The following is a 19,793-nucleotide window of genomic DNA, read 5'->3' as shown; positions in this document are numbered from 1 at the left end:
AGACACCCTCTTGCTGCCACCAGATTTATAGGCTCAGTGACCACCTCTCAAGGGACATCTCTTCTCAGGGAAATGCAGGCAACTCCTGTCTGGGGTTCTGGTTTCATCTCTGTTAGGCAGGATACCTCAACTGCTGCAACTAAAGGAAAGCTGAACAATAAAGCAACTATTCTGTTATTCTTTCTCTGGGTATACCTTACTTCACACAGCAGAACTCTGGATATTTTAATGGTGCCTCATACTGAGTTTAAGACAGAAAATCCTTGAGTAAGGTAAATTAAGGACTTAGCATTTTTACTTATTTACTTGGCTGCTCTGGGTCTTAGTTGTAGCTTGTGGAATCTAGTTCCCTGACCAGGGATAGAACCCTGGCTCTCTGCATTTGGAGCACAGAAACATAGCCACTGGACCACTAGGGAGGTCCTGAGACTTAGTTTTTAAAGTAAGATATACCTACATGTAAGGATAACGCTACCTATGCTGATACCTTACTGGGAGCTTTCAATTCACTCTGGTCAATGTGCAGAAAATGGCCGTCTAAAGCTGGGCTTTCAAGGGTTGGCAGGAGCAGGGCCAACCAACTCAATCCTTGGTGCAAGAGGGTGCTAGAGGCTTGGAGTTGGAGAAGGGGAGGGCCAGAGTCCTTGGGCTCCCAATAAAACTTGAATGGCAAGGAAGAACATGTGTGGCAATTCCTAACATTTTAAAGGGAGTAGAGGTGGTGTCATGTTTGGACAATCAGGTAAGCAGCTGGAAAAACTCCCTGAAAACAGGAAGAAAAATTGGTCAGGCTCTCACAAATGGTTGTCACATTTCAGGGAACTTTTCTTAGCTCAAAGAGGGTAGGTATCAACAAAATTAGAGAAGGAAAACAGGATTGTATGCCCAATAATAAACTGACATAGGACATATAATGGACAAAGTCTGAAGAATTCTTTCAGGTCCAAAAGGGTTGCTCAGCAGTGACCAGGCCTTGACGGGTGAGGCAAGTCACAGCCACACCACATCACAACCTATGGGTCAACTATGGCTTCAGAGGCGCCAAACAGAGACCATGGGAAGAAGATCCACCCAGTGATCTGGACACGCACAGTCTGAGATAAAAGGACACAGAACAAGACGGCTGTGCAAAGAGCCAAGTGGTGACAAGAGTTTCTGCATCTCCAGCAGATGATCCATTCGATAACGTGATGGCACTAGTTTGGCCAACATGCTCAGAGAGAACAGACAATCCATAATTGAGTCTCATTCTCCCTCAGACCAATCCATGCGCTGAAAACTATTTTCTGCATAAGCAAAATCAAAAGAGAGAGAGAGAAAAAAAAATGGGTCCCAAACTCAAATAGCCAGCCAGGCTGGAAAATCTTGTCCAACATGATCTGTGATGCTTGGTGGAAGTTTTATTTTTTATTATGGGTGCTTTTACTGAAATGGTGACTTCTTCCTATGGTTTCTGAAAATCTTACATCTGAACGGCAGGGCCGATGAGGGTGTCCTGAGTGCTGCTTTCTGCCTGCCCAAGTCCCCAGGGACTAATCAGTGGCACCTGCTGAGGGTGGAAATGGGCTCAGGGAACTGTTCAGGGGCAGAGGAGCCACTCCTGGGGAGAGTGTGCCCTCCTTTCCGGCTTGCTATCAGTCTCCAGGCCTCTGTCATGGAAGGACGTTGGAGCAGGAGACAGTGAAGGCGCGAGCTGCCTCCAGCCTGACTGGGCACACCTGACAGTCGGCTCTCTCACAAGCCAGGGAGGAGCTGGTGGTCTACATGGAAAAGCGGCTGGCCATGCCAGCTTTAGCTGGGAGAGCAAGCTTGGAAGCTATGGAGGAGGCAGCTCCAGCCAGCGGCCATGTGCACACAGGTGGGAAATGGACAAGTGTGTGGACAGGCTGGGGCTTGAAGTCTTCCTGCCTCCACTTCTCTTCTGGATGATGACCCAACAGCGACTGGCACTGCTTCACAATGCCAGCCTTCCGGGCGGAGTTCTGTCGTGCGGTGAGGTTGCCGGGGGAAGTGAGTCTGGGGCTCAGAGTCCGTTGGTGTCGATGGCTGTCACAGAGGCCGGTGTGGAGGAGCGTGAGGTGGTTGCCGAGGTCTTGTCCAGGGCTGGACTGGGGACGCTGCAGTCGGCGGACCGGGCTGAGGAGCCCCTCCCTCCAGGAAGCAGGGGTCGGCTCTGGCTGTGGGGACTCTGGCCATGTAGGTTCTGGCCACAGAGGCGGTGATGCCGCTCCCAATCCTTATGCTGGCAGAAAGAGCCGCAGTATCGTGCGATGTTGCAGCCGCTGCAGGTTTCACTGGCTTTGCGGCCACAGTTCCAGCAGTTCTGCAAGACACAGGCATCGGTCAGCTGCTGGGATCCTGGGGGGCACACGTGCCATCACGGGCCAGCTCCTCTGCAGAAGAGGCGGCGGGGCCGCGTGGGGAGAGCGCGGGCGCTGGAGCTGCACGCCCCTGCGCCTGTACTGCCTGCCCTGCTGCTGCTTTCTGTTTACTTCTGTGTTTCAGGAAAGCTGCCCACCCTGGGCTGCGGGGACAGCAGCACGAGGGAATGTGAAGATGTGCGCACATCACTGGAGGGCAGGAGCAAGTCCTGCTGAAGGCAACAACTCCTCGTTTTGATTCATTTTAATCCTCAGTGACCCAACCCAACCAAACCAAACCAGGCTCCCACATCATAGCTATCTATTCCAAGACCACAAATGTGCTTTAGACAGTTTTCCTTCCGACCCTTTGCAATGCAGAAATGATCTTGACTGTGTTCACTGACAACACCTGAAATCTTTAAAATAAAAGTCACCTGCGAGGGTAACTAGGCTGGGTGGCCACGAGTGAGGGAAGCTGTGCTAACTCGCTCTGTGCCCATTCTCCATTCGGTGATACATCCCGTCAGAGGCGGGCTGGGGGTCATGGGGCTATTTCCGGTCTGTTTACAAGAGCCCCTGCAATACCTCAGAACCTAAGGCCCCAAGGTCTATGTCAGGGAGTTTCCTTCCTAGTTTTTGCTCCCACACCTGCCCCTTGGTACTCTCCTCCCTGACACATGAGTGTTTTACACCTAAGGTCTCCACAACCCACTTATGGATTTGATCAGCCAGCTGCACCCTCCCCTGCAGGCTCTGCAGAATGGCAGAAGCCAATTATGAGGCCTGGCCTGATGATCAAGGAAGAAAGATGTTGTCTCTTCCTCAAGTGTAAAAACAACTAATAAACAACAACAACAAACGACTGATAAGAGCAAAAAGGGACCTTGAGGTCCCCCGCCTCCTGCACTGTACAGCTAGATGGGACACTGAGGGCCGGTAGGCAGGGCTTGTCTGAGCTTATAAAACGATCACGTGGCTATGCAAAACCTGGAACCGGGGCCGCCTGTCTCTACTATTCTCAAGGGACACACTTAGTTTCAAAGAGCAACAGAAAGGACTGAAGATCCCTTCCAATACTAGAGGCTTCTCAGGAAATACACTCCAGGGACTTTCCCAACCTTGCTAACACCAACACTGGAGAACCAGAATCAGGGACAGATGTCATTCTTAGGATCTTCACAGATCCTCAAGCAAGCTGTATTCCAGAAAATTTCACACTCTGAAAGGCTGACTCCAGACAATGCTTTGGTCAAACAGTACTGCTTGTGGGGAATGTGTTTCATGGAGCTGTTGTGGAAACATAGGCCTTTACTTCCTCTGTTCAAGTCTGCAAGAACATCTCAAACTGGGCCAGAGGATTAAATCAATGGTGCTTTCACCTTGACCACCATTGAAAAGCTAGGGTGAAAAGGACAATTTGCATTCCCTATCTCTGTGGCTTTGCCCTGACTTTACCAAAAGGCTTTGCCAAGAAACATGATGAAAGGTTTACTGTGGTCATCACCCTTCAAATCAGCATTCCTCAAAGATGGAGCAAAGCACATGGCCAAACAGACCTTGTAATTTATGGGGGAAGGTTATAAATCTTCTGAGTTACTGGCCAGGGAAGTCAGAGATGGTATTCCAGAATATCCTTTGACAAGCAGGGGCCATCAGTGTATGTCAGTTGCTACTCCAGGTGTGGCCTGGGGAACACCTGTATCAGAATGACCCAAAGCCCGAAGTTTCCTGACCTTATTTCAAACCTGGCTCAAAGGAGAAATGATTCCTATCTTATACTCAACTGCTAGTCCATCACGTTTGCCAGGAAATCTAGGCTGGGGACAGAAGGTATCTCTACCTGAGGTGTCATTCCAAGGGAGATGCTTGGGTCTGGCCTCAGAGGACGCAGCTGCTCTGCAAGAGTAGGAGCTGCCACACCTACGTTGTTAACAACATAATAAAATCCTTTCTGTCTGAACAGTGCACTGCAGTTTAAAAACACTTCCACAGCTGTGATCTAATTGTATCTTCCTTAAAAAGTATGAGACCAGCAGGACAGGGGCTGCTACTCACCCACTATACAGAGAAGGAGCTGACCCCCAAAGGGGACGCTCCCAGTGTGAGGGGAACTGGGACGAGTGCTCAGGGCTCCTGGGCTCCTTCTGCTCTACCGAACTACCTCTCACAGGATGAACGAAAAACTCCAGGGGTACCGCTAGATATCAAACAGAACTTTTTGAGTGAACTGGAGGAAACCAGCTCTCTTGGTCCAACACAAACTCACTCAGAGCATACGCCCTGCTATCCTGCCTTGTTTTGGAAGGAAAGTTTGCAGGGATAGGTGCCAGTGTATGCCTCACCTGCAAGTCACTTTGTGCCTTGAATATAGATATTGATATGGGTGGCTATAATGAATCCAATACACAACAAAAACACATAGGAGAGGAGAAGGAAAAGGGGAGAGTCAGAGGAACTATTTTCTTCCAAGTCAGCTGGAAAGGCTACAGCAGGACTTGCCCACATCCTTTCTCAATGGCCACATGATAGTTAGGCAGGTTCATCTTCACATTGTCATGCTTAACACTATTCTTTGAGAAAGATTTAAGGAGGATGAGAAAATAAAATTTCTGTCGTTTAAAAAACCACCACCAACAAAAAAGCTCAGTTCTTTATAACCTTAGGAATATCCCAGAGAGTACATGGGATTTACCTATTTATAGAAACAGACTTGATTCAGGACTTAAAAGTTTGTCTTAAACCTGAAAAGTAACTGAAATCAAAGTTAAAGAAAATTTTCATTACATTTGAAAGGGCTGTTAGGATGTTTCTGTCATGTGCCTTTTAATTATTTTTTTCCTCATAGGGGTACAAAGCACCACCATGTTCCAGGGCAGGCAGGCAGGCCTGCCGGATCTATCCCCTCAATCCATGAAATAACTAGCCTCTTTGTAAACAGACTGGATACTGCAGGACCCTGCACTGCCTTTCTCTGGCTTCAGTGATGTGGGATTAGGTCAGTTAAATTCTCGAAATCACAGTTTCCTCATTGGCAAAGCTGGATTCCAACAACACCCACAACCCCTTGTGAGGATCACAAGACCACAAACACACTGAGCTCTGTCCATGGCGCCCAGGAAGCCCACTCAGGCAGGGGTGGTCACTGTCGCCATGCAGTTCCACAAGCTTCAGGGAGACTTCTCATAACTTAAACCAATATAATGAGCCAATATGTAAGAATATAATAATCGAGAAACAAACCTCTCGGGAACTGAATAAAACTTATAATTATCTAGTTCAAGAGAGGACTGTTGGCTCTTACTGCCCCGCACCTGAGAGGAAAGCAGTGGGCTTGGTCCCCCCAGCCCCGGCCCCCAGTGCTCTGACCTCCGTTGACTCTTCCTGCTCGTTTATGACGAGAAAGGCGTCCTCTGCAGCCTGCCGTTTGACGTCCGCTATTGTCTGCTCCATTCGAGCTCTCTCGGTTGCAATCACTTCAAAGGCTTTTTGCTCTGCCTCAGCAACAGCTTTCTGTACTTCTGACATGGCCTGAATTTTCACCTTATTCACAGCTTCTTCTGGAAGAAAGTGACAGTAAAATCAACTGGCCGAGAAATCTCCCCTCCTACTCCACATCATTTCAAAGAAGGGACAGAGGTGAAACATTTTTCTTCTAAAAATACTTATGACAATGGCATTCACTTTCATTCTTATCTTCACTTGTCTATTCACGCGATCATTTGTTGGGTCTGCAGACTCAATCACTTGTCGGCACTATGCAAGGTGCTGAGGCGACCCCGGTGACTAAGATGTAACATATTTTCACAACCGTGCTGAGGGGACACGATACTTGTCATTATCAGGGACAAGAATTCCAAGGGGAAAGGTGACCAGGTCTGTAAGTGGCAGAGGAGGATCAGGAAAATGTGTCTTGGTTGAGATGGTTGGTGGAAAGGAATCTTCTAGTCTTGTATTTCACACTAAGGAATTTGGCCCTTCTAAAGAAAATGTGAAACCCTAAAGGGGTCTACGCACAATGAAAAGAGTGGGGGCAGAGACATCAACTGAGAGGCTGGTCAATAATCTGACTGATAGAGATTCTGAATGTAGGTAGGAGCAAGTAACACAGAGGAGGGGGTGAGACAGAATGAGGCTGGTGCATCTAAGGGTCTGGAGGTGGAGGTAAAGGTGAAGAATGGAAGTGCTGTGCATTGAAACAGATAATGAGCAAAATGCTGGTGTGGAGGTAAGCAAGAAGGCTGAGGTGCATCTAGGTACAAATCACCAGGAGGCAGTTAGGTACAGAAGACTGAACTTAGTGGAGAAATGCTGCCTGAAGATATAGCTCTGGGAAGGTTGCTAGGTGCTCTGGGCTACAAAAACCGCAGCTGCCATTACCCCACTTGGATCCTAATCAGTTCTTCCCATCAGACCCTGCTTAGTTTCCACAGGATGTATACTCCAGGTGACATACGGTATGTACCTAAGCCTCAGTCCTAGGTCCCAATGTGAATGACGTTCCTTCTGAGTCCACAAGACCGGACAACCGTGAAACCTAAGGACACTCCCTTACTGCCTGGTTCTTGCACATGGCCGAGGTTCAAAGGGGGTTCACACACAGGGTTCTAGGCTGCCAACCTAGAACTTTCCATCATATTGCTCCAGACAAGAAAAGTTTTCACCCCAAATGTCAAGGGTGATGCTGATAACTATTTTCATTTCCCATAATTCTACTTTATGTCTTGGTACTATAATATACACCTCCCCACTGCCAACTGCAAAGATTTTTCTGAAGCGCTATGTAGTTTTCCAGATTAGTTTTAACGGTAAGATAATATTCTGTGGTGCCACACTGTAAATTCACATAATCATTCATTGACAGGTGGGCATTTCCTGGGCTGCCTTTCCTTTGCTCCAGTTCAGTTCAGTTGCTCAGCTGTGTCTGACTCTGTGACCCCATGGACTGCAGCACGCCAGGCTTCCCTGTCCATCACCAACTCCTCCAGCCTACTCAAATTCATGTCCATCGCGTCAGTGATACCATCCAACCATCTTATCTGCTGTGGTCCCCTTCTCCTCTTGCCTTCAATCTTTCCCAACATCAGGGTCTTTTTCAATGAGTCAGTTTTGTGCATCAGGTGACCAAAGTATTGGAGTTTCAGCTTCAGCATCAGTCCTTTCAATGAATATTCAGGACTGATTTCCTTTAGGATGGACTGGTTGGATCTCCTTGCAGTCCAAGGGACTCTCAAGAGTCTTCTCCAACACCAGAGTTCAAAAGCATCAATTCTTCGGTGCTCAGCTTTCTTTATAGTCCAACTCTCATAACCATATGTGACTACTGGAAAAACTATAGCTTTGACTAGACAGACCTTTGTCGGAAAAGTAATGTCTCTGCTTTTTAATATGCTATCTAGGTTGGTCACAGCTTTTCTTCCAAGGAGCAAGCGTTTTTCAATTTCATGGCTGTAGTCACCATCTGCAGTGATTTTGGAGACCAAAAAAGTCTCTCACTGTTTCTGTTGTTTCCCCATCTATTTGCATTGAAGTGATGGGATCAGATGCCCTGATCTTTGTTTTCTGAATGTTGAGTTTTAAGCCAACTTTTTCACTCTCCTCTTTCAACTTTCATCAAGTTCTCCTTCACTTTCATTAAGTTCTCCTTTGCTTTCTGCCATAAGGGTGGTGTCATCTGCATATCCGAGATTATTGATATTTCTCCCAGCAATCTTGATTCCAGCTTGTGCTTCATTCAGCCCAGCATTTCACATGATGTACTCTACATATAAGTTAAATAAGCAGGGTGACCATATACAGCCTTGACATATTCCTTTTCCTATTTGGAACCAGTCTGTTGTTCCATATCCAGTTCTAACTGTTGCTTCTTGACCTGCATACAGATTTCACAGGAGGCAGGTCAGGTGGTCTGGTATTTCCATCTCTTTAAGAATTTTCCACAGTTTGTTGTGATCCACACAGTCAAAGGCTTTGGTGTAGTCCTTTTTTATATCACTGCTTCTTTAACAATTTGTGTCTAAATCGGGATCATTCCTTACAATCATGGATTGTAGGGAGTCATTCCAAATCGTTCAGTTCAGTCGATCAGTCGTGTCCGACTCTTTGCACCCCCATGAATTGCAGCATGCCAGGCCTCCCTGTCCATGACCAACTCCCGGAGTTCACTCAGACTCAAGTCCATCGAGTCCGTGATACCATCCAGCCATCTCATCCTGGGTCGTCCCCTTCTCCTCCTGCCCCCAATCCCTCCCAGCATCAGTCTTTTCCAATGAGTCAACTCTTCGCATGAGGTGGCCAAAGTACAGGAGCTTCAGCTTTAGCATCATTCCTTCCAAAGAAATCCCAGGGCTGATCTCCTTCAGAATGGATTGGTTGGATCTCCTTGCAGTCCAAGGGACTCTCAAGAGTCTTCTCCAACACCACACTTCAAAAGCATCAATTCTTCGGCGCTCACCCTTCTTCACAGTCCAACTCTCACATCCATACATGACCACAGGAAAAACCATAGCCTTGACTAGACAGACCTTAGTCGGCAAAGTAATGTCTCTGCTTTTGAATATGCTATCTAGGTTGGTCATAACTTTTCTTCCAAGGAGTAAGCGTCTTTTAATTTCATGGCTGCAGTCACCATCTGCAGTGATTTTGGAGCCCCAGAAAATAAAGTCTGACACTGTTTCCACTGTTCCCCCATCTATTTCTCATGAAGTGATGGGACCGGATGCCATGATCTTCGTTTTCTGAATGTTGAGCTTTAAGCCAACTTTTTCACCCTCCTCCTTCACTTTCATCAAGAGGCTTTTTAGTTCCTCTTCACTTTCTGCCATAAGGGTGGTGTCATCTGCATATCTGAGGTTATTGATACTTCTCCCAGCAATCTTGATTCCAGCTTGTGTTTCTTCCAGTCCAGCATTTCTCATGATGTACTCTGCATATAAGTTAAATAAGCAGGGTGACAATATACAGCCTTGACGTACTCCTTTTCCTATTTGGAACCAGTCTGCTGTTCCATGTCTAGTTTTTTTTTTTTCTCCCATGTCTAGCTCTAACTGTTGCTTCCTGACCTAAATACAGGTTACTCAAGAGACAGGTCAAATGGTCTGGTATTCGCATCTCTTTCACAATTTCCCAGTTTATTGTGATCCACACAGTCGAAGGCTTTGGCATAGTCAATAAAGCAGAAATAGATGTTTTTCTGGAACTCTCTTGCTTTTTCCATGATCCAGCAGATGTTGGTAATTTGATCTCTGGTTCCTCTGCCTTTTCTAAAACCAGCTTGAACATCAGGAAGTTCATGGTTCATGTATTGCTGAAGCCTGGCTTGGAGAATTTTGAGCATGACTTCACTACTGTTATTTAAAAATTTATTTAATTATCTCTGGCTGCACTCGGTCTTTGCTGCTGTGCATGGGCTTTCTCCAGTTGTGGTGGGTGGGCTTTTGACTGCAGTGACTTCTCTTGCTGTGGAGCATGGGCTCAGGGGTGTGTGGGCTCAGTAGTTGCCATCTGCAGACTTAGCTGCTCCCACCACATGTGGAACCTTCCTAGACCAGGGATCAAACCCATGTCTCTTGGATTGGTAGGCAGCTTCTCAACTGCTAACCCACTAAGTAAGTCGACTTTTTACTATAATTTTTAAATTCGTTTTAATTCTTTTGGCTGTGCCATGTGGCATGTGCAATCTTAGTTCCCCAACCAGGGATCAAACCTGTTCTCCCTGCACTGGAAGCTCGGAGTCTTAACCCTGGACCACCAGGAAGTCCCTGGATCACTCTCTTCTAAAAGCAAAGATTCAAAAGCATGCAAATGAGAAATGACTTCAAAAATACCCATGTGTTCACAGGTGGTAATACTTAATAATTCACTAAGTATTATTCATTAATTTTTAATCTTATTAACCCATTAATAATTATTTAGTGAAATTAACAGGGTCCTCTAAAATTTTGTCAATAATTAGGTGTTAAAGACTTTGGGGGCTAATTGGTCAGGGCTGCATTATCTTGTACTTTCCTGTCAGTGAAAATAAACATTTTGCAATAGGGTTATCTGTATTTCTCATAACATGATGTGTCTGTCTATTTGTTTATATTATGGTCTTGAAATTAAGTGGGTATTAATCTTTTTGTAGAAATAAATTTTTTCTTAGGGAGAAACCCCAAAACTATTAATTCTACTGAGAAAGGGAGGCAAGAAGGAAAAAAAGACTAGTATTTGGATAAGGTAATATGAGGTTAGCATAATCCCTGTCTTTCCACAACAAGCAGTTCCTACCCTCCCTTATTCTTGTAGAAAATGACACCTAGCAAGAACAGCCTTGACGAAGCTAGAGACAGTGAAGGTGAAAGGAAGAGCAGACTGAACCAAATGTGGGAGTGTGAGAATACAGTGATGAGGACAGGCAGAAATGAATTAAGCTATACTTCCAGAAACAGGGCATATAAATAGGGAAGAGTCGGTTACTTAATGCCTCCCAGTAGAAGCAGGTGAAAAGGACTTGGATGGACTGTACAGAGCCACTACAAATTCTCAACCAGCAAGGAACACAACAGGCAGTCCAGAAGTGGGGACAGCTAAAGGGGAAGAAGCAGGGACTTAGATTTTTGAAGAGGAAGTTATGAGAAAATCACCTTTTCACAGATATGTAGTCTACACTCAAATCAGTGAGTACATGTGACCCCTAAGCAGACAGACATACCTGTCTTTTTCCAAAACTCCACAGGTACATATCCTGTTCCCGGCCTACTGTTGAATTCCCGCTGAGAATCTACAGAGAGAGAGAGAAACAGCATAGCGCAGAACTGTCCATAATTGGCATGTTTTACTTTTGTGGAAAACTCTCATTCACCACTTAGAAAGATTCAAACATATACATTCATTTACTGGAAAAAATATTCTGACAAGGAATAAAATCAGATTATAATAGTACGCTTAATTTTTAGATGCTCCCTCGCTAATCACTGGAGAAAAGCAAATCAAAACCATGAGATGTCACCTCATACCTATCAGAATGGCTATCATCAAAAAGCCTACAATAACAAATGCTGGCGAAGGTGTGGGGAAAAGGGAGCCCCTGTACACTGTTGGGGGAATGTAAATCGGTACAGACGTTATAGGAAACAGTATGGCAGTTCCTCAAAAACTAAAAACTACCATATGATCCAGCTACTCCATGCCTGGGTGCATGTCTGAAGAAAATGAATACAGTAATTAAAAAAGATACAAGCACCCCAATGTTCACAGCAGCATTATTTGCGATAGCCAAGATATGGAAGCAACCTAAGTGTCCATCAACATATGGATGGATAAAGATGTGGTATCTTCATGGTATTTCCAGAAGTCAAAATTTTCAGCTCATTTACTAAGAAAACTAGAGTTTCAGAGGCTATTAATCAAAGGTCAGACAGAGAATGCAAGTATTTAGATCAGAGGTGGGGGACAGGAAGAACTGTGGTTCTGTAAGAGGATGCTCTAGCAGGAGAAACAGAATGAAGCACTTGAGAAAGCCAGTGCGGCAACCGTGAAAAAACGGTGGACTGAGGCACAGGGCACATGACTGGCCCCTGTGCTGCTGCTCTTTTAGTATTTCTATGTGTTTAGAAAACTTCAAAACAAAAAGCTGAGAAAAAAATTGTCTTTAAGTATAGGCATACAACATTTCTTAGGAACACTAATTTGCTAATAAGTGAGCCCAGGAGTGGAGGAGGTAAAAGAGTGGGATAGGGAAGATTTTCACAATCTCTATGTTTCTGTACTGCTTGACATTTTTGCAATGCAGTTCATTTTTTAAAATTCCATTAAAAAAAAAAAGAAATGAAATATCCAAGAAAATGAAGGGGATCTAATATTACCAGATATTAAAACACATTCTGAAGCTATAATAATTAAGTTTGACATTACACTGGGAAGCTATCCTAATTGCTAAGCATGTATGCCGGTTCTGGAATAAACTTAATAAGCTGTAGGACTACTTATGCCAAGTTTCTAACTTATTTAAGCCTCAGTTTTGCCATCTATAGATGAATCTAATGGTAGTTCCTATTATCTCCATAGGCAGGCTTGAAAACCCATGTAAAAGGCTTATTAGCACTGGCAGGAACACAGTAAGAGTCCATACAGCTATTATTACCAGAAGTGATAACTAATATAGTCAGAAAGACTATAATACTTAAGACTATAATATTTAAGTATGAACAAAATTAGCATATGATAGTTATTTCATTCTAACAGGTAAAGGAGGGGTATCAATTGATGGTAGGAAAATTTAAACTATTTGGAGAATTTAAAGTTGGATAGCTAATATGCAAACACATAAAACTTGAATATAGATGAAATTTATTGTGCTCTGGGAAGGGATCAAGGTCAAGGAAAAACTGCAAATAAAATGTTAGATTTGACCCCATATTAACTATCTCATCCATTAAAACAAAACAAGATCAAGTGAACAAATACGCTTGTATCCATAACTCATTAATTTACAGCTAAGGGTATCCTGAAGGAAAAATTCCCACCTATAAAGATTTTATATATCACTTACCATAAAACAAAAAAATAAGCAAAAAACCTTAAGTTCAACAATAAGAATGGCTTAAAAAAATAATAGTATATTTACATGGTGGAATACTGTAGTAGTAATTAAAATGTTGTTTATAAAATCTTCAATATGAGAAACATGTTTAATACACAGTTATGTTTTCAAAGAAATCAACAGAAAGTTGTAATACAGAATTCTCTGATACATTCCAAAGCTCTTCAGTGTGGGATGATGAACTAGTAAATTCTTTATATGTTTGTGTTTTCTACAATGAGCCATACGGTTTGACTGTTAAAAAAAAAAAAAAACAACCATAAACAACTTCATGAGGTTGCCCCAAACAAAAAGAAATGGTCCTCTACTGTGGGAGACCAGGTCCCATCTCAGACAAATTACATCAGAACCTCTGGAGCTGGGGCCATGGCACGTTTTCCAAAGGTCCTTAGATGGGTTCTGAGGGGCATGCAGGATTAATGACTAAAGAAAAGTGCCTGGCTTAGAACCCACTGTTCACAGTTAAGGTCTCCCAAACCACACTAGGAGCATCACCTCTCTGTAGGTCATATATGTACACATATATATACTTTCTGCTGTAACAATGGTAAAGTCCTTTTCAGCTGATTCTTTAAATATTGGTACACCTTGATCTTTCAGTTGCAGGCATTATTAATTGATTAGGCTTTTCAGTGGGAAAGAATTTCATTCTTTTTTCAGCCCACCAGACATAATAAAAATTTCCTTCTTCCCCTCCCCAAAATAAATATACTCAAATTCTGTTACATCAATAATTACAAATGAATTTGTAATTATTTCAAATTCAATCTCAAACTCTATTCCTGTGGTATCAATACATTATAAATTCCCTTTTCTTTAAGAAATCTCCAGCCAGCTTCTGGGCTATTCTAGTCTGAACTGGCTACTTTCCAGACTATTTCAGCCTGGAAAGTCCCACTGTTGTTTGGGATCCTCCCAAGTATCCCAGAGATTCCCTTCCTCCATGTCTTTCCACTTTATGGTTTATTTCCTGTGTTAGGGCACATCCTACCCAAATGCGGTAGATACTACAATGAAGGCAGATGGGAGGCGATTTTTTTTTCCCCCTAAATTGTGGGTTATTAATCTTAACAACTGTCTTGTTAGAATTCTAGGTGAAACAGTCTGATCACAGGTGGCCCCTCATTTAGCCATGTCTTTGGACAGGGGACTTTTTTAGCCACCAGGTGAATGCAAGGGAACATTTTTGGAGGAATAGTTTCAGGTGGTATCCTGGATATATCCTGGATTGAGAGCTCAACAATTTTCATCTCTACTGCTTCAGGATGGGAAGAGGCAGGAAGGGACGACCCAGCTTAGTACAGTAAAACTACTTGTTTTTTTTGTCCAGGCAGAGGTTGATAAACGGTATTTTTCTAGACAGGGAGTGGGGAAAAGCGGAGGGAAGCTGAGGTGAATATTTTGAGGGCTACTATAAGAAATGAATGAATGTGATGTACATGAGATGTCCCAAATACATTCAGCCAGGCTTAATTTAACATTCAAACACTCTCTGAACATCACCCCATACTTATATACAGTAGAGAGTTGAAAACAGAACAAAACGGCAAACATTCTCATTCTATGTGGGGAAGACACCATTTCTTGAACATATCAGATACTGACCAAGTTCTTGACATACTTTGTGATTTACTGTTCATAATTCCCAAGGTCTTTATAATTCCACAATCAAGTACCATCTTCCTTTCAAAGAAAAATATAAAAAGCCTCAAATATAAAAAATAACAACAAGAACAAAAGATATATAAAAAGCCTCCCTTACCAACTAAAGAGACCCTCCCCTTACCATTGCTGAGAGAATCTGCGCTCCCAGGACTGTGCTGCCTGGAGACCAACTCACTCCCTGTTTTCCTCATCTCTGTGTTTTCGTTGAATCGTCTTTTCCAGTAGTTGAGTTCTTCACGGTCTGACTCTTGACAGCGCCGCAGGACTGCCATGGAGCGCCTTGTTTTCTCTACCATTTCCATAATGCAGTTGAGGGCCTGAGCCAGGCAGGAGGTCAGGCGGAGCCCCAGAAGAAGGACATTCAGACAATCAACAGTGAACATTGAGGAGAGGTAAACAAAATACACAGAGCAAAGGCTTAAGAATCTTACAGACTGAGCAACAGAGTTTACATTTGAAAGCCTATCTTACGGCTTCTCTTTAAATATATACACATACGTTTCTTTTTCTTAAGATTTCAAACTAGTATTTTTTGGATTCTTCACAGCTGAAGCAGCCAGTCTCATAATGTGATTCTTCAGAGTATGGTGAAAGCACAGTACAATCTTTGTCCAGAGCAGGTTTATGTAAGAATGCAATCAGAGAAATTATGTTCAGAGACAACACCACTCAGAAAGGAAAAGCTACTGTATGTATATTTTAAGCTATGACATCCTCTCTTCACTTTTAAGTCAGAGGGGAAACTCTCTTTTCCAGTGGGGCAGAGAACTTAACTTTACATTCTGTGCCAGTGTACTAATTCTCATTTGTATTTAGAGAAGCCCCATTTATTATACCAGGCCCTGTGACAAGCACCTTGTATATCATTCTAACTCCCCCTGTAAATTCAAATATAGCATTAGTTTTTTTAATATATAAAAATTAAGCCTAAAAATGGTAATGGGCAAGTTCCTTCCCCATTTTTAGACTTAATTTTTCTATTTTCCTACCATTGCAAAGGCAAGGATGTGACAAAGCTGGGACCTAAAACTCATAAACCTATGTTTTTAACCATTATACTACAGCGTTTCACTTGGTTATGACCTAAAATGAAAACCCACCACAAAGATTTGGGACTTATTCTTCACACTCTAGCTTGGGGAGTAGGAGATAAATCAGCTATCACTGCAAAGACACTGCAGCTCTGGTTAAGTTCACTTCAAGCATACACACTCTTACTCTCAGTAATATTTAGGATGAAAAGTAGTAAGTAGTTAGGAAAATTATACACTGTAAAATTCTTACATGATCAAGATGTTTCCATTCATCAGCCCATTCCCTTTCTGTCAAACGGTGGTCTACCAACTCATCTTGATAGCCTCCATTTAGACCTATTAGAAATTAAATTAGAAGATAAAGGGAAGAATATAGTAAACAGAATTCTACCAAGTAAATGCACATTCATTCATACTAGCTATGAGCACATTGTTAACGCCAATGATTCATAATGACTTAAAACCACAAAATGACATAAAACCAACAAGAAATCACTACTCAGAATGTACTAAAAACTCCTACAAATCAATTATGAAGGACAAGTAGGCAAAAAGAAAAGTAGGTGAAAGAAATAAATGGTTACGTCCCAGACAAAAAAAGCGGAGATGACTTATAAACATATGAAAAGATAATCAAACTTATAAGTAGTCACATGGTGTAAATAAAATGTTCACGAAGATAATTTGACATCTCTATTGGAAAAAATTAAATTGTCATTCATACTAAGTATTGGCAAGGTTGTGGCACAATACAGAGATTTAATCACTATAAAAAGAGTTGGTGCTGTACAAGCACTTGTAAACAATTCAGTATTCCCAAAGTATTATTTGTTGCATGGTTTTGCAAGAATGCAATGACTGTGAATTAAGGGTATACTGAATTACCCACTATTTTGAAAAATCATGTCATATATGTCACCACTACTCCTGGTATCTGAATCATCAATGTAACACAACTGTGTGCGTGCTAAGGCACTTCAGCTGTGCCCAACTCTTTGTGACCTGTCTTCAGTCTGAATTTACAGGCGTTGTGTTCGTAGTGAATCTGTATTTGTGCAACCATCTGCTCACTTCATCATATCTTTTTTGTGTATTCATGCTTGAGCACTAACATATTATAAAACACGGTTACATAGTAATATCCTACTTTAGAATATTGATCCTAAAACTATGGCACTAAGGCAGGCTATGCAGTAGTAGTGGTGCAGCTGTGTCTGACTCTTGCTACCCCATGGACTGTAGCCTGGCTAGGTGCCTCTGACCATAGGATCGTATCCATAAATTTTATTTTAGGAGAATAAATTAGGGGAGTGTTACAGTTTATTTGTTTAAAAATGAGGGGTGGGAAATGATTAGGTAAGAACTATTTTATTATGGCATATGCTTTCAAAAGAGGACTGGGGAAAATTACAGAATCTATATCCAGATTGGAAGGCAAATGGTTGATTGGAAAACAGAATCATCAAGGTAGTGGATTAAAGATCTCTCGAGCAGAACACTTCAAGATGAAAAAAACCCTCTTTCTAAAACTGGTAGAAATACAAGGAAAACCTGAGCAAAATGCAGTTATAGCTAGTTTGTGGCATTCTTCTCTCTAACGGATTCAACTGGCAAAAAAACTTGTATGAATATGGAAGAAATCAATAGGAAGTTTCATTTTTAACATAAAATGAAACATACAGAACAGCTGCTAAGGGAGGCATCACAGCATACTGGGAATATAGCCAAGCTCTCAGCATCAGACAACTGGGGTCAGAATCTTGTTTTTGCCACTTTCTAGCTATGTGATTCTGGCCACAGTTCTATTTTCATGTATAAAAAGATGTAAACTCCATGGAGCCCCATGTGTGAGGATTAAATGAGACAACTGACATATACCACAATCTAAATACTTAAGACTCAGTAAATGTTGGTGGATGAGAACATCACTGCTGTCACGGCCCTCACCATTCAGCTACCACTGCATGAAGCCAGAGCCCTACTGTGGTTCAAGTCTCTGAAAGATGACAGTGAGTCTAAGTCAGAAGGGGGACAGGCGAATGTTTTGCAACTTTTTACTCCACAGGGCAACCCACAAATGGAAATGTATGGGCAATCCTGGAAGCTAGTAGCCCTCTGGTTCTCTGCTCTGACACACCTCAGTAGAACAACTGCAAGAACCCTCTGCAGTAAAGTTACATGAGTACATGACAAAGAGCTTTGTTCAAAACTGATCTCACTCTGCATCTTCCGAGTCTCTTATAAATGTTATCATACTTTCATAATTGAAAAAAAAATTAATTAAAAAAACCCAACTGATCTCAGGCGAGGTTTGCTAGGGGACTTTTTGTTTTTTCTTAAATTTAATGGTTGCTGAGGACGCATATGCCAGGCATTCCTGGCACATGACAATGACCCAGCAGAGGGGGTGGTTTTCTTTCCATTTTAGAAATGAGTAAGCTGAGGCACAAGAAAGCCTACACAACTTGCATCAGATCACACAGCTAGTTATAATGCAGAATCAAGATTTAATTTCCGGTATGCCCCACCTCTGACCTAAATGTCTCTGCACCTTTTACCACGTTTTACATCTTTGTTGCTTAACTTCTAAAACATTTCACTCTGAAATAAACTCAGACTTATAGAAATGTTGCAAGAATAAAGAATTCTCATATACCCTTCACCCAGATTTCCTAAATGTGAGTAATTTTATCTCACTTTGCCATTCTCCATTTCTTTTCTGAACTATATCAGAATAAATAATACCCCTTTATTTTTAAATGCTTTTCACTGCATATTTCCTAAAATATGTTTAGCCCACTTCCACGCTATAATGATAATAGAAACAAAGTATGAATTGAGATCAATTTCAAATGAGAATACTATAATTCTAACATTCTTTTCATGTATGATATTGTTTTATCAGTGGGAAAAAAGCAATGATGATAGTATTTTGCTTTATCACTAAGAAGGAAAGAAAACCACGAATTCAATCTGAATTTAAATCATTACTGTGTTGTTTATGCCACTTACTAAGATTGTGGTGTCTATCACGAACTTCTCGATGTTCTATCATCTTGCTGGGCTCACGATATAGGTGGGAAGTTGCGATATCTTCTAAGGTGTAGTGCTGAAGAGGCGGAGGAGTAGGATGGAACTGGCCCCCAGGATTCATGAGGGGCACAGTGAGGGCAGGACTGTGCCGGGGAGCAGGGCTAATGGTGCACACTCTCTTGGTAGGAGGCTCAGGAGCAACTGCGTCTCTTTCAAAACTGCTTTCTTCCCGCCTGTAGAAGAATGGGCAAGTACATGTCTGAACCTGTCAGCAAATGTTGGTGCAAACATTTCCCGGGCACCTACTGTGCGCTATGTATTGTGCATTTTCACAAACAGGAAGATGTTAAGAAACAGTTTGAGATGAGGCATGAACTGAAATGTCTTCAGGGGCTAGGCAGATAAAGGCAACCACTGATTTATCCCAGCATAAGAGGAGAGGTCAAACCCATCCACACCAAGCAGAAACGTCTCAACCTAATGAAGCAAAAGAGAAATTAAGGAGATGACACATTTTCTTACTTGACAGGACTATCGAAGATTATGGCTTCAACTATGTTTAGAAATGCTGTTCAATGTCAAATTGCTACTGTGGAGGTTAGTACTGGAAAGAGACAATTCTCCACACAGGAGGAAAAAGGCTCACATAATTAATATACTTGTAATTTGGTAGGATTTTTAGTCATTTTCTTCAATTGTAGCAAATTTTCCACTGTTATTAAAATGTTGCTTCCTGAACAAACCATAGAAAATAGTGTTAGATACTCATACATAAATTTCCAGGATAAATTAAATTAATATAATTTCAATTTTCAAAGTAAAGTGATTACATGTTTATAAGACTTCACATCAGAAAAAAATGCCTTAAACAGATTGTATTTTCTATGGTTTTGGAGCAGTGGACCCACAGAATACTTGAGAGCAGAATTTATCAGCAGGGGTGTAGAGAGTCATTTGAAGAGTTGAAAAGCATTCTGCTGCCTGATGCTGTGACAAAGCAAAACTAGCCTTAGAAATTCTGAGTCCATACCTATATATAACCACAGTCATCCAGTTCTTTTTCTTTCACAAGAAAAGGAAAGCTCAGAGCCATTCCAGAAAATCAAGGACAAAGCAGCT

The 19,793-nt window shown here is 42.3% G+C and overlaps 1 protein-coding gene across 1 annotated transcript in view; it reads right to left on the bottom strand.

The window, feature by feature from the left end:
* Positions 1–1,337: 1,337 nt before the first annotated feature.
* CBFA2T2 (CBFA2/RUNX1 partner transcriptional co-repressor 2) overlaps positions 1,338–19,793 on the bottom strand; it is a 134,853-nt gene continuing 116,397 nt past the window's right edge. Inside the window, exons 6-11 of the mRNA XM_052650468.1 lie at positions 18,654–18,907; positions 15,892–15,977; positions 14,729–14,924; positions 11,053–11,121; positions 5,730–5,920; positions 1,338–2,323 (exon numbers count right to left, since the gene is read on the bottom strand). Coding sequence (XP_052506428.1) covers positions 2,024–2,323; positions 5,730–5,920; positions 11,053–11,121; positions 14,729–14,924; positions 15,892–15,977; positions 18,654–18,907 — 1,096 coding nt within the window. The 3' untranslated portion in view covers positions 1,338–2,023. The remainder of the gene's footprint in view (positions 2,324–5,729; positions 5,921–11,052; positions 11,122–14,728; positions 14,925–15,891; positions 15,978–18,653; positions 18,908–19,793) is intronic.

The sequence above is a fragment of the Budorcas taxicolor genome, chromosome 13 (genome assembly GCF_023091745.1).
Source record: "Budorcas taxicolor isolate Tak-1 chromosome 13, Takin1.1, whole genome shotgun sequence".
NCBI lineage: Eukaryota > Metazoa > Chordata > Mammalia > Artiodactyla > Bovidae > Budorcas > Budorcas taxicolor.
Note: the sequence above shows the minus strand (reverse complement) of the source record. Positions and strands in the feature narration are given on the sequence as shown.